This window comes from Phyllobates terribilis, unplaced genomic scaffold (assembly GCF_046119375.1).
Source record: "Phyllobates terribilis strain yellow unplaced genomic scaffold, ASM4611937v1 Scaffold_691__1_contigs__length_813055, whole genome shotgun sequence".
NCBI classification, from domain to species: Eukaryota; Metazoa; Chordata; class Amphibia; order Anura; family Dendrobatidae; genus Phyllobates; species Phyllobates terribilis.
The window spans coordinates 473185-488642 of record NW_027363451.1 but is presented as its reverse complement, the minus strand read 5'-3'; the positions used below and the strand labels follow the sequence as shown (position 1 = coordinate 488642).

The 15458-nt window shown below is 46.0% G+C and overlaps 1 protein-coding gene across 1 annotated transcript in view; it reads right to left on the bottom strand.

Moving 5' to 3' along the window:
* Nucleotides 1-5150: 5150 nt before the first annotated feature.
* The window catches only part of LOC141235839 (uncharacterized), a 100779-nt gene continuing 90471 nt past the window's right edge, over nt 5151-15458 (bottom strand). The window contains 2 exon segments of the mRNA XM_073668190.1: nt 5151-5336; nt 5338-7364. Coding sequence (XP_073524291.1) covers nt 5202-5336; nt 5338-7364 — 2162 coding nt within the window. The 3' untranslated portion in view covers nt 5151-5201.

The window sequence follows — 15458 nt, the reverse complement described above, 5'->3', positions numbered from 1 at the left end:
TGACGATGCAGCGACGGGCACGGCAGGGGGAATTTCGGGCTCTGCGACGGGGAGCTGGGACAGGTACACGGTTTCTCGGCTCGGGGTAGTGACGTCCCCTTTACCTGCCTCCATCTGTTCAGCTCCCTCTTCGGCGCCGTCTCCGGCCTTCACTCCTCCTGCACCATCCTCAGAGGCGGTCTGTCTCCTCGTCTCGGCTGGCGTGCTCCGCTGACGGGTTCCGGTCTGCTGGGCCATCTCACGGCTCCACTCCGTCAGCGTGTCTTGCTGCACCTGGGCCATCCTCCGTGCGAGGCCCTCCAGCGCGGTCTGTGCACACTCCCGGTCTCGGGGGAGCTGTGCTAGGATCTCCACTAAGCCTAGTGGCGTTGTTGCTTGCAGCAGGCTCCTGACCACTGGGTCGGTGCTGCCTGTCTCTCCCTCCATCTCCGGGTACGCTTTCTCCGGAGTCCTCTCCAGACTTCTTGTCTCCGGGTACGCTCTCTCCAGACTCCTCCAGGCTGCACCCATCTTCGTTCTTTTGTTCAGTCTCCCCCACATTGAGGGTGGTCCCGGGGCAACTTTGTGATTGTCAGTTCCAGGGGCAGTTCTCTTACGCTGATGGACACTTCCAGCATCACAGTCTCTGTTGGTGGGCGCGGTTTCCGCTTTTGGCGCCATTCTTCGACCTGGCCCACGATGGGAGGTGGCCTTTTGCCACCCTCTGGCACGCCCATAATGGCGTCCGCTCTTCCAAGGCGGGAAATCTTTGGAAATGGCGGGAATCGTCTCCCAGTGGCGGGAAACTCCATGGATGGCGGGAAAAAGCTGCAAATGGCGGACAACCGGCGGGAAACGACCTGTGATGGGGTCTGTTGGCGGGGACCCTCCGGAACCGGCGGGAGACTTCTTTTTAAGGTAACGGTGAACTTTTCTTCAGGCACGCAGTACCCGGTTGTTGCGGGCACGTAATCCTGCCGACTACGCCAAAGTTGACGCGCCCCCTGGGCCAGTGTTGTTTGGGGGATACCCGGAGCCGGATCAGATGGGGGTTGTAGTCTCCGAGTGGCGGTGACCCGGTCCGTGCCCAGGGTGTCAAGCTCAGTGTGTGGCAGTCCTACAGATGTTGCTGGATGTTCTTTAGTGTCGACTACGCCACCCGTTGATTTGCGGTCAATACGGCCGCTGCTGCAGCAGGGTCCGCTGAGGCTGATGGTGTGTGTGCAGCTTCTGGTGGTATAACCTCCAACGGGAGGGGTATAGCCTCAGGGGGTCAGTTGTAGAGGGTGGTGGTTGTAGTGGTGCAGTGAGGATGGTAATAAGACTCAGAGTCGGGCTGTGCAGTTCAGGGTTTTTACTTACTGCTGTTGTTCTGGTCACTCCGGCCTTGAGTGACCGCCCGAGCCGTGCTGCGTCCACCAGGTCCTGGACTCGGCCAACCCCCAGGTAATTCTGGAGCGTGATCCTGAGCTCCCTTTCTGTCGTTCCTTTTCTCTGGCCTTCCCCACCAGGGATCCACCTATGTCCGGCTCCCTCGGGTCTCTTGGTGGGTACACCTCTTCTGGGTTCCCTGACCCTATACTTGGTCTGCCTTCCTGGTGGATTTAGTGGGGGGTCGTGGCAGATCCTGCCCACAACCTCCGGTCTCTGGCTGAGGATTAGTGCCCTCCACCAGCTTGGGATCCGGTACCCTTGTGCCAACCCTTCACCCTGTTGCTTGTATTTGGGCTCTTGGGGTTCCCTCTTCTTCCCCTCTGGGTCCTTCTGACTCCTCTCTCTCTTCTTTCAGGACTGCTTGACCCTCTACAACAGACTGACTAGTAGCTGTCTGCCTGTCTGACCCTGATCTAAGATGGTTCCCACCTTATATACTCCCTCTATGTGTGAGCTCAGGTGACCAGCACCCAATGAGCTCCTAGCTTTACCCAGACTGCTCCCCCTATCTGCCCCTACACTACTGGGATGTTCCACCCCCCTCCCACTCCAGCCAGGGACAGACACTATCGTACCTGCACATAAACTGGTGGGAGTACCGTTGATCTGTCCCCCGGAAATGGGATGTATGTAGTGTATGCAGCCTACTGAGCTCAGTTCCACACTCCATCCTTACCCGGGAGTGGAATATCACACCTCTGGCTTGAGGTGCAATACCCCTGTAGCAGCCGAATCCTCAGGGTGCTACAGATCCATAGAACGAAAACAGGCAAAAAAGAGGCAGTCGTTTGACCAGAGGTAGAAATCGATCAACTGTTTCACAGAGCCCCTCCATTCGGCTAGATAACAGGCCAAGGGTACGTTGTTCCCCTGTATGGCAGTTTTTTTCTGAAAGTTCTTCAGACAAAACAGCTGCAATTTGCAGCATCTGCCATACCAAGCTAAGAAGAGGCAATAACACTACCAACCTGAGCAGAAGCACATGGCAGCCAAGCACCCCAGTAGGTGGGCGGAACGCCTGGGTACAAAATCTGTGTCTGAAGGTGAAACCACTGCCCCTTCCCCTGTGTTATGGCCTTCCCAATCTGCTGTCCAGGAAGCAGGCGCTGATGCCTCCTGCCCACAAGCTGCAGTTGCACAGACACAACAGTCAGCAACCACAACCAGTATGTTGTCCCAGCGCAGCGTTCAGTTGTCCTTGCCCAAGACATTTCACAGGAAGCAGAAATATCCACCCACATGCCCAAACTCTAAACGCCCACATTGCTAGCCCTGGAAATTTTACCGTTTCAGCTTGTGGGAACTGAGTCTTTCCGTGACCTCTTGGTGGTGGCAGCCCCCCGGTACTCGATTCCCAGCCACCACTATTTTTCCCAGTGTGCCGTCCATTCACATTACAGAAGCATGTGTTACACAATATCAGCCGTACTTTGGCCAATGCAGTCACAGGGAAGGTCCACCTAACCACAGACACGTGGACAAGTTCTTGAGGACAGGGATGCTACATTTCCCTGATGGCACACTGGGTGAACCTGGTGGAGTCTGGGATATCAACCATCTTACCCACACCAAGAATAGCGGGCTCAACTTCCATCAGGGTTTCAGTCTCCTCGTATGCCAGTTCCTGTCTCTCCTTCTCATTTCTCAGCTGAACTAGCCTCCACATCACTCCTCAGCTGGGAGCTCTGCAGCACTGCTTTGACAAAGCAGCAGCATGCCCTGTTGAAGCTCATCTCTTTAGGTGCTAAAGCTCACAACGCAGTAGAGCTATTGAAAGGGATAAAAGACCAGACCGATCAGTAGCTCTCCTCGCTGAACCTAAAACCAGGTCTGGTTGTGTGCGATAATGGGCGTAACTTGGTGGCGGCTTTAAAGCTCAGCAAGCTGGTACATGTTCCATGCATGGCCAACGTGCTGAACTTGGTTGTACAGCGGTTTTTAAAATAATACCCTGACTTGCTGGATCTATTTGCCAAGGTACGCCGTGTCAGTGCCCATTTCCAAAAGTCATCTCAGGCTTTCGCCGGTCCGGCTGTGCTGCTGCAGCGCTTTAATTTGCCTCGTCACCGACTGATTTGTGACTTGCCCACACGCTGTAATTCGACCTTTCCTATGTTGGCAAGACTTGAGCAGCAGAGGGCAGTGGCTGAATTCCAACTTCTCAATGTCCGTCAGAGTAATACTCAGCCCCACACATAACAACTGCCGAGTGCGTGTGGATCGCTGACATATGTGAGGTTCTTCAAAACTGAATACTGCACCAAGATAGTGAGCGCTAATGATGCTATTATCAGCGTAACCATCCTGCTGCTCTGTCTATTAAAACGTTTGCTGCAGAATCTCAAAGAGGAAGCCTTGAATGCCAAGCAGGTGGCTATGTAGCAAGATTTTACAGTGGCTGATACCACACAGCCCAGCCTCAGACAATATTCTCAGGCCACATTGGGTGATGACAAGGAACAGGAGGAGGATCAGGAGTTTTTGGTCTGCGCTACAGAGGGGACTCCCAATCCCAGCTTAACACCTGTCCAGCATGAATGGCCTGAAGAGGAGGAGGAAGAGGAGGAGGAAGAGGAGGAGGTGATGCCATGTGAGGAGAAGAGGATGGTTAATCTTCGTCCTCGTGGGGACACTGAACGTTTGACTCGTTGTAGTCTGCCACACATGGCACAGTTCATGTCCAGATGCCTTTCCCAAGACCCTTGCGTGGTGGACCCTTTGTCCACCATTAAATACTGGCTGTGTAACTTTCTTGACCCACTGTACAAGGAGAAATTTCCTTCTCTCATGACGGAGGCAGACGTGACATTTTCAGTGCATGCATGACAGAGGGACATTGTTGAAGAGTTGCTGAAGAGATTACCCTCAGACAACGCTGCTGGCAGAGGTACTGGCTCTTTTCACCCACAAGGATTACAGGGGAGGGACACGCACACCAGGTGCAACTCGGGGTGGGGGGAGGGGTCCACCAACTGGGCCATTTTCATGAAACCATCACATCAGCAAGGGCTATCTGTGGGTATAACTATGACAAGGAGGGAGAAGTCAACCAAGATGGCGAAGAAGTACTTACGTGACCATACCAGCATCCCTCCTGATTCTGCAGTACCGTTTAACTATTGGTTGTCCAAGCTGCACACTTGGCCCGACCTCTCCTTGTACGCCTTGGAGTTGCTGCCATGATCTGTCGCAAGTGTATTGTCTGAGCGAGTTTTTAGTTCGGCCTCTGAAATCATAACGGATAGGCGCATAGGCCTGTCAATGGAAAATGCAGACAGGCTGACTCTTCTAAAATTGAACAAGGGCTGGATTTCCTTTTGTAATCCCAATGGATGACAGCAACCCAACGTAAATGCAGCTCAAATGTTCTTTTTTGGAAGTTGTCTTCATGTCCATTCCTTACCATCCAAACCAATTTTGTTCTGGAAATCATGTCCTACTCCTCCAGCAACAAGTACTTAGTCGTCATATACAGTGGGCACGGAAAGTATTCAGACCCCTTTAAATTTTTCACTCTTTGTGTCATTTCAGCCATTTGGTAAATTCTAAAAAGTTCATTTTTTTCTCATTAAAGTACACTCTGCACCCCATCTTGAATGAAAAAAAAACCCAGAAATGTGGAAATTTTTGCAAATTTCTTAAAAAAGAAAAAAACTGAAATATCACATGGTCATAAGTATTCAGACCCTTTGCGTATTTGGTTTCTTGATTTGTAAAAAAAAAAAAAAAAAACGAATGAAAAAAATCTTCAATTTATTGGATTAAAAAAAACAATAGGAAAATGGATTCTACCCTGTGTGGGTTCTCTGGTGCTTAACCAAATATGATTTCTTTGTAAAACATTTCTCACATTTTGAACATGAAAAAGTCTTCTCACCTTTGTGAGTTCTGTGATGGTTGATAAGATTTGATTGCTGTAAAAAAACCTTTCCCACATTATGAACATGAAAAAGGCTTCTCCCCTGTGTGAGTTCTCTGGTGCTTAACCAAAGCTGATTTCTGGTTAAAACATTTTCCACATTCTGAACATGAAAAAGGCTTCTCCCCTGTGTGAATTCTCTGGTGCTTAACCAAAACTGATTTACCCTTAAAATGTTTCCCACATTCTGAACATGAAAAAGGCTTCTCCCCTGTGTGAGTTCTCTGGTGTAGGATAAGATGTACTTTCCGGTTGAAACATTTCCCACATTCTGAACAGGAAAAAGGCTTCTCCCCTGTGTGGGTTCTCTGGTGCTTAATCAAAGCTGATTTCCGGTTAAAACATTTCCCACATTCTGAACATGAAAAAGGCTTCTCCCCTGTGTGAATTCTCTGGTGATTAATCAAGTCTGATCTCTGATTAAAACATTTCCCACATTCTGAACATGAAAAAGGCTTCTCCCCTGTGTGGGTTCTCTGGTGCTTAACCAAAGCTGGTTTCTGGTTAAAACATTTCCCACATTCTGAACATGAAAAAGGCTTCTCCCCTGTGTGAATTCTCTGGTGCTTAATCAAATCTGATCTCTGATTAAAACATTTCCCACATTCTGAGCATGAAAAAGGCTTCTCCCCTGTGTGAGTTCTGTGATGGTTGATAAGATTTGATTGCTGTAAAAAACCTTTCCCACATTCTGAACATGAAAAAGGCTTCTCCCCTGTGTGGGTTCTCTGGTGCTTAACCAAAGCTGATTTCTGGTTAAAACATTTCCCACATTCTGAACATGAAAAAGGCTTCTCCCCTGTGTGAGTTCTCTGGTGCTTAACCAAAGCTGATTTCTGGTTAAAACATTTCCCACATTCTGAACATGAAAAAGGCTTCTCCCCTGTGTGAATTCTCTGGTGCTTGACCAAAACTGATTTACACTTAAAATGTTTCCCACATTCTGAACATGAAAAAGGCTTCTCCCCTGTGTGAGTTCTCTGGTGTAGGATAAGATGTACTTTCCGGTTGAAACATTTCCCACATTCTGAACAGGAAAAAGGATTCTCCCCTGTGTGGGTTCTCTGGTGCTTAACCAAAGCTGATTTCCGGTTAAAACATTTCCCACATTCTGAACATGAAAAAGGCTTCTCCCCTGTGTGAATTCTCTGGTGATTAATCAAGTCTGATCTCTGATTAAAACATTTCCCACATTCTGAACATGAAAAAGGCTTCTCCCCTGTGTGGGTTCTCTGGTGCTTAACCAAAGCTGGTTTCTGGTTAAAACATTTCCCACATTCTGAACATGAAAAAGGCTTCTCCCCTGTGTGAATTCTCTGGTGTTTAATCAAATCTGATCTCTGATTAAAACATTTCCCACATTCTGAACATGAAAAAGGCTTCTCCCCTGTGTGAGTTCTCTGGTGATTAACAAGGATCCAATTTTGGTTAAAACATTTCCCACATTCTGAACAGGAAAAAGGCTTCTCCCCTGTGTGAGTTCTCTGGTGTAGGATAAGATGTGATTTCTGTTTAAAACAATTCCCACATTCTGAACAGGAAAAAGGCTTCTCCCCTGTGTGAGTTCTCTGGTGTAGGATAAGATGTGATTTCCGTTTAAAACATTTCCCACATTCTGTACATGAAAAAGGCTTCTCCCCTGTGTGAGTTCTCTGGTGTATATCAAAATCTGATTTCTGGTTAAAACATCTCCCACATTTGTAACAAGAAAATCTATTGTCCACTGTGTGTATTTTTTGACTTATAGACTTTTCGAGGGTAAAACTATTTCCATATTCTGAACCTGAAAATGTCTTCTGTGCTTTAGCAGCAGTTCGTTTTGTAATGCTTATTTTTTTATTTTGATTTTCCTTAGTGGTCGGTAATGAATCAGAAGACAGGACCTGTTTCGTAGGATCAGATGATTGATCTTTGCTGTGAAGGGATGATGGTAGATCTGGAGTAATGGCATTCACTTCAATTGTATCCTGAGGGATCTTAAGATTGTCTGATTTAAAAATCTCCTGTCCCTCTGATCTCCTGGTACAGTCATCTGCCAAGGAAAAAAAACAATTATTAATTTTGAATAAAATATCCTTGAAATTTACATTTTTGAACATTTCTACTTAAAATGTCTAAACACACACATTCCTGGGCTACATATTAGACACAAATCTAAAAAATAGAGGAACATTTCAAATATTTTAAATATTCTTCTATTTTTTAGATTTGTGTCTAATAAAACTGATTTTTAAGCTTGAGGTATCTCTTCATTTTCCTGGACTAGCATATAGCCCAAGGAAGTGTTTATTTAGATTGATTTAGAAGAGGTATGCAATCTTTATTTATTTTTCTACGGATTCTTATGTTAATTGTACTTAAGATGTCTGTAGAAATGGCAAGTTATTGACAGAATGACAGTTCACAGTTTAATAGAAAACCTCATAGGATGAACCAGTGGAGCGCGGTGTCCAACTCTTTGTTCATTCTGCCTCAAAGATATGGAATAAGAAGCCACCAAACAATGTTATGTAGATGAAAATAACACCAATAAAAACTTCTACTCAATCGGCAAAAAACAAATCCCACTCAGGTCCATCATCTGTCTATGGAAAAACAGAGGTTTCCACATTATTCGTGGCTCAGAGAAAAGAAACATGACTTCCATAAACCAGTCCAGCAATATCCACTCTCCCAAAGTCAGATCTCCCCCTCTCTTCTGAGCCTTGCAGTGCGTCCAAACCACATTTATCATCCATGTATTTGGCATTACTATAGTGAGAAGAACCCTCTTCATTTACGGTGTGTGTCTCCTGGAGCACAATCTGGGCACTATGTGTTGGGGAATAAAATGGCCAATGTGCAATTTTTACTCTCCAACATCGACTGCGAGCTAATGTCCAGAAAGTGGCTGTGGAGTCAAAATAGTCACTACTCCTATAGATTAATTCACTGAGGGTTATAATTTCGAAAATGGAGTCACTTTATGGTGATTTCTATTGCTCTGGTTTTCTGCCATTTTGTCATATCAGGGCTTATGCAGTTGGTGTGTCCCATCTCCTCTGGGATCTATCTGCTTCTGCAACGTCGGCTTCTCCCACCAGGAGCCGCCTTATTCATTCCTCAGGCGGCGCTGGTGATGGAGGAGACGTCGGGACCAGGATCTGTGGGTGGCACAGGCTCTGTCCAGCCACTAAGATTAGGGTTCCTGAGATCTGTAGTACCATCCAGTCTGGCAGTATGGGTGTGTGTGCTGTCCAGCTGGAGTAATCTGCTCCCTGCTTCAGCCAATTGGAAAGCACCGCACCCTACTAAAGCTGGAAGCATATTGCCGGAAGCTGCCAGATCCAGCCTTGTTCTCCTCCGGTTCAGTCCTCTGTGCTCAGCTTCCGGCTTGTGTATTTGGTTTCTGTTGTGACCTTGGCCCGTTTACTGACTACTCTTGTGTCTTCTGATTTTGTATTTTCTCTGCCCTCCTGGTTCTGACCCGGCTACCTGACTATTCTTCTTGGGGTTAAAGGGTGATAAGCAAGGCAATCCAAGGGATCTGGAGTATATAGCACCAAGCCTGTTTGTGGTGGCCATCTTTTGAGCTGCCAGGTGACCATGAACAGTGCCCCCAATACATTGTGTCTGCAATATATTCCAGCAAGATCTGCATTCAAATAGCTAAATGGCGCTCCTTCCCTTAATAATAATAATAATCTTTATTTATCTAGCGCCAACATATTCCGCAGCGCTTTACAATCCAGAGGTTCATATTCAACAGTCATAAGTAACATAGCTAAAGATAATACAATAATTACAGCAAAAATAATGACGACCCTGCTCCTAAGAGCTTACAATCTACAATGAGGTGGGAGTGACACAATGTACAGGGGCTTATTTACAAGGATGGTCCAGCCATCTTGAGGGGATGAGGGATAGATAAAGGCTGCATGATCTCATCACCAGCCAGTATCTGTAGTGCTTTTGGGTTCGGTGGAGAGTTATGTTTGGAGAAATAACTGATGGGCTATAAGAAGATAAAAGGACTTCGATTAGGGAATGTGATAGGCCGCCCTAAGCAGGTGTGTTTTTACGGAGCACCTAAAACTGTGTAAGTTGTGGTTCGTCCTTCTTAACCTGCCATGTGCCCAGACAGTAGTGTACAACCGTATATAGGGTATTGTCGGATTCAAGAGAAGTTGGAAAATAATTTGTAAGGTCCAATTGTCTCCTATTATCCTTTGTGAAGAATTCCAGAATTATCACCACATAAAGTGACACACGTCAGATTTAAAAAATACAATGGAGCCGGATAACAAACACAAAACTGCCTGCGGGAAGGGGTTACATCAGAGTATTTTGTGAACTAACTACTGTAGTCACAACTGTGAGTATAGACAATAACACATCTACTGAAATGACTCAACTGTCTAAAAAATGAGTAACTAGTGGTGAAACCTCTCTGGGGTAATTAGAGTCTGGGGCTCGGTAACTTTTCGAAATCTAAACTATGATAAGGGCCAATATTTTCTGTCAGATGAGTTTCAAAAAGAAATATTAGACATTGAAAGAGAACTTTTTTATAATAGTGCGGAGCTGAGGTGTCTTAAATTTAGACCTCAGGCTTTGGGAAGATGTAATGGAGACCTTCTTGTAAAGACTACCATGGAGTTACAGAGACAAATAAGTGAGTCAGGCTAATCCAACCACAATAAAGCTATCCTACAAAATGAACCTGTATAAAAAGATGGAATAAAAGATATGCTACATCCCCAACAACAACATATGTATGAGGGGAGAGCTCCAACACTAAACTGGAGTTGCATTCTTATGGTGGACCATTGGAGCTACTATGAGTCCTGACCAGAAGAGTAGAGAAAGTATTAGTGCCCCCATTTCAGGAGAGATTGTGCAGGAATCTGAATTCCTTAGGATTGAAAACATAATGGAATTTATGATGTGGAGTGAATCCATGAAACCAGGGCTCGAGCCATGCCACCACATCTCCTGCAGGCGTGAATAGATGTATATTACAGTTATGAAACAAGCACAGCTTAGAGACATATCATGGCACAAGTGTAATGTTTTCTCTTTAGTTTATCACAATCCTGTTTGAAGTTAGTTGGTTTGAAAAGAAATTGAAAGGTCAGGATGAAGGGAAACTCTGTTGTTATTATACAGAAATTCACACTTGGCCCTCACTGTACATTTAATGCTGTTGATCATAAAAGTGAAATTTGGCCAGAAAGACTGGACCTGGTCTTGTAGGGACCATACGAGCACATTCAGCAGCACAGAAGGGAGGGAAGGTAGATTCATCCAATATCAGGGTTCTAGGAAGCCAACAGCATCATTACCCTCCGCTTTCTCTTCAAGTGATTTTCTCACTTGAATGCACATTCTACGTACGCTGTCATTTGGCTTTATAGTCTACCAAGCTGGGCAGGTAAAGGACAGCGTCTTCTAATCCCAGGGGGTAGGTGGATTCTCCAGTTTGTAAGTTCTACAGAAAAGGACTTTCACAATTACACATATTAAAGAAATATTGAAAATCTCTCTTCTCCTCCAAGCCACTCTTCCCTCCTCTCCTATAGTATTTGTCAAGCGATCAAGAGCTTACACTCTGAGAAGAGGCTAATATTCAAATGCTATGACAAAGGGAGCTACTAACCCAATTAACATGCGAGTGTATTTTCTAGTGGCACAGGCCTGCGACCAATATACACCTAGGTGAGAAAGATGTAGTTCATGCCTTAAAAGAATTCAACAGAAATCTGCAGTCTGGCCGGTACCGACACAAAATATGGAATATCTAAAGTTCTATACTACCAATAATAATGGGGCCCATATTTTTAGTGGCAGGGTCAGCCAAGGATCAATATACTTAATTTTCCATAGCTGTACGCACCTCCAGTGAGCGGTAATACAAAAGTACAAAATAACAGACCGCAGTTATGTCATGTGTGGTCTCTAAAGAAAGGTAAATTCATAATGGAAAATATGGTATCACTTTCGGGCTTCTGTGATGAACCAGTGTGAAGTTATCACAGAAGCCAGATATGTTAATGAAAAAATGAAAGCTGGAGCCCAGCCCACGTGTGGTCAGCACAGGAGGTGTGTGGGCAGGTTCCCCCTTCAGCATAAAAGACCCATCTGAAGATGGATCAGTATTCATTACCGGGGGGTATAGATTCAATAAGCAAGCGATCCCGTTCGACAACGGTCAAATCAATTGGATCGCCTCCCTTCCAGCTAGACTGGATCATCTCTGCAATCTGTTGAGTAATTTCTTATTTAAGGGTATGTGCACACGTTCAGGATTTGAAGCAGCAATTTCCTGAGCGTTTTTGCCTCTCCCTGGCAGAAAAAAAACACATGCAGATTGACATGTGTTTTTGACGCGTTTTTACATGAGGTTTTACATGCGTTTTTTGAAGCGTTTTTGTACATCAATAAATGTATGGAACTAAATAAAGTTATTTGGTGGTACATTGCTTAAGCCCTTGGATTACCATAAGAACTGGGGTTAGTATATTTGAAATAACGTGTTTACACTGTGTCTGTGTGTCTCTTTACTTATTAAAGTTTGGTCATAGTTTGGTCATGAAAAGGTCTGATTTACACCTTGACATCACCAAACAAAGTGCTGGGTGTCAGCTAGTCCCATTCATCCAATCTTCACTAGCATTTCTATTCATGTAATTTATGCAACTGCTGTGAGCTGTTAATTTTAGCCTGGGAAAGTGCCATTAGGCAAACATGGTCCTTGGCCATTAAATAACATCTCACAGCTGGTTAGTTAGCCACTACTACCCCCTGATCAGCACTCAGCAGCGCTTTGGACATAACATATTTATGTTGCGTCCAAAACGCGATGTTCTAATGCCGCACTTTCGTTGTCGGTATATGTGAATCCACCGCATATAATCACACTTCAATCGGTCAAAATCTGCTGCGGAGACTAGCGTGTCCGCTACAGAAATTCATATGCTGCGGGTGAGTTTAGGTATGTGGCCATGATCAGGAGCCGTTGCAGGTTTGACGCTGCGAGTTTATACAGCATCAAACCCACAGCGTCCAGATGTTACGTTATAGTGGATGGGATCTCTAGAAATCCCACGTCCACTATGCATGCATCAGAGGCTGCGAATCACCCGTGGACACTGACATGCAGCGCATCTTTCAGGACCGCAGCATGTCAAATTCTCTTGTGGAGTTGCTAGTCTCCACAACAGAAATTTGACCACTAGAATGTATTGAATGCGGTAAATCCGCATGGTTCAGTGAACATACTGCGTACAATAGAATGCAGTGTTTTGGACGCAGCAAAAATTTGCGTCCAAAGGGGTGCTACATCTGAATTATGGGAACAGAGCCTACAATTTAAAAAAAAAAATGGCGTAGGCTCCTGTGTCATTTTTATAACCAGCAGAGGGAAAGCCGACCCCAAATCTGACGCTTAGCCTCGCTCTTCCCACTGCCTTGAAGCGGTGGCAGTGGGGTAATGGGGTTGGAGTTCACGTCAGCCTTGTATTGGCAGCTGACGTGAAGCCCAGGCTAGTAATGGAGGGCGTCTATAAGACGCCCCCATTACTAACCGCGTAGTAATGTGGTCGGCGCTTTTTCAATAAAAACATGGCCATAATAAAGTATTTTAATGAAATCAAACACACACGGTTCTTCAATTTTTTTTATTCCACGCCTCCGTGAAGCCCTCGATCTCCTGAAAAAAACTTAAAATACCAAACAACAGTATCCCTCACCTGTTCACCGTCAGTGACGCAGTCCACGATTACCGTCGAGTGTCCCACGACGTTCCGGGTCACTTCTACAGCTGTGACATCATAAATCACTGATGTCACAGCTGTAGAATATAGCACTATATACTAACAGGGGTGTAAAATCACCCCCTGTCAGTATACAGGCTGCAGGAGGTCACTGGGGTTCATCAGCTGAAGAGCCCTGGTGAGCTAACCACCGTGGGAACATTCTTGCCAATGATCCCAGGGTGAGCATCAGCTGATCGGTCACAAAACCGATCCGCTGATTACCGGCGTCAGCAATCAGCTGATGGTCAAGTGACCATCAACTGATTGCTGCCAGCACTGATCACCTGATGGTCATGCGACGATTACCTGATGGTCATGCGACCATCAGCTGATTGGTGATGTCAGCGATCACCTGATGGTCATGCGACCATCAGGTGATCGATGATGTCAGCGCAGGTCCTGGCAGTACACTGCAGTGCGCGAGCCTGCACCCTGCAGTGTATCGCTGGCCGCCGGACAGATAGCATCACCGCCGGGAACCAGGAGGACACTGGGGGCCGCTGGACAGTGAGTGTAAATGTTTATTTTTTTATTTTTACTTTATTTATTTTTTTACTACTGCGGGCTGGGAAGAACAGACTGCTGCTCTTTCCATCCACGCTGCTCTCGCTGTTATCAGCCAGAGCAGCAGTCGGATGAGAGGAGTAGCAATCTCCTTACCCGACCCGGGTTCCACCCGCAGCGCGATTCCGCCGTGGATTTGCGCCTATTGACTGTGATTGAAATGCAGCAAATCCGCATGTATAGATATTATACATGCGGATTTGCTGCGATTTAATGCAAGTCAATGGGCGCGAATTCGGTGCGGAATTGCACTAGAAATGGTCCTGCTGCTGTTTTTGCCGCAATGATAAACCAAAAAGTGGAAATTTCCGCATCATGGGCACAGCACATGCGGATTACCCTTGCTATACATGGCAGACCTATTAACAAGCGGTTTTAATGCGTTTCTGTGGCGGTTTTATTATTATTATCATTATTATTAATAATTAATATAGCGCCATTGATTCCATGGCGCTGTACATAAGGGGTTACATATAAAATAAGAATATCACTACAGTAAACAAACTAACAATGATAGACTGGTACGGAGGGAAGAGGGCTCTGCCCTTGCGGGCTTACATTCTACGGGAATGGAGAGGAGACAGTAGGTTGGGGGGTTGCAGTAGTAGTAGCTTCGGCGTTGTTGAGGAGGCAGTGTGGTCATTGCAGGCTGTAAGCTTTCTTGAAGAGAAACGTATTAAAACCGCATCGTGTGCACATAGCCTAATCCTATTTTATTTGTGTAACTGTATATTGTGTATTGTAAGGTCTTCTTTTGTAAAACCCTTTGTATATTTTCATAAACACTGCCTTCCTTTTGGATTAAATATAAAATTTAATAGTCCTGTTTCTTTTGTCCTGTAATCGTTCCCTCCCCCAAATATATGCTAACAGAAAGCAGGCATCCGATCAGCCTGTATTATATTTCAAATCTGGTAGGTGGTGGCAGCGAGTAATATTAAGTGGGCTATCGTGAAGCTGGCAGCGACCGTACTGGGGCGTATACACACATTCCATGCATTGGTATCCAGAGGTGTGTACGCCAAACTCTTTCTGCTCGCTTGCCGATAGCTACGTAGTGGGTTATCAGGGTCGTGTGTGCACGAATACCTGACAATCCTGACAGAGTGACAGCAGTGGTGGGATATTGTGTGATCGCCCAGGTGTCGTCGCTGTGGATCCCTGACAAATTGGTGGCAAGCGGTGGGATATTACAGAACATCAGTGGCTGGACTGCGCAATCATTCCTGTTACTGAAAACTTGCACGGTTCTTGCGAGAACTCTGTGCAAAGTTTTAAGAAATCAGACTCAGTTTTTAATATTTTTTTATCTGAGACATTACTATAAGTGTACCAGTTGCATCCCCTCCCCTTCTCTAGTTTTTCTGTTCTATCTTTTGTTTGCCAATAATGGCTAAGCGTGGAGAGCCCTGGTATCACCAGCAGTCAAAGAACACTATCACTGCCCTCTGTGAGCTGAGACAGATTGACCCCACGGGCAAAACCAAGGCCCAACTGATTGCTGAACTGTTATAAGGTGCCGCAGAGCCAGTCCGACAGCAGAGCCCTGATGATGGGGCGGCCAGCGCTGCTGCAGGGGTCCCACCTGTGATTGCCAGCCATACCCGCAGCCCGGGTAGTGTGGACCCCACCTACAGATGGTCTTGGAGCAGATCGCAGCAGACGATCGTGACTGATGACTGCAGCTGATCATGAAATTCCAAGAGGCTGAGAGAGCTGAGCGACAGGCCCAATCTGACCGAGAGGCTGCTGAGCAAGAGGCCGAG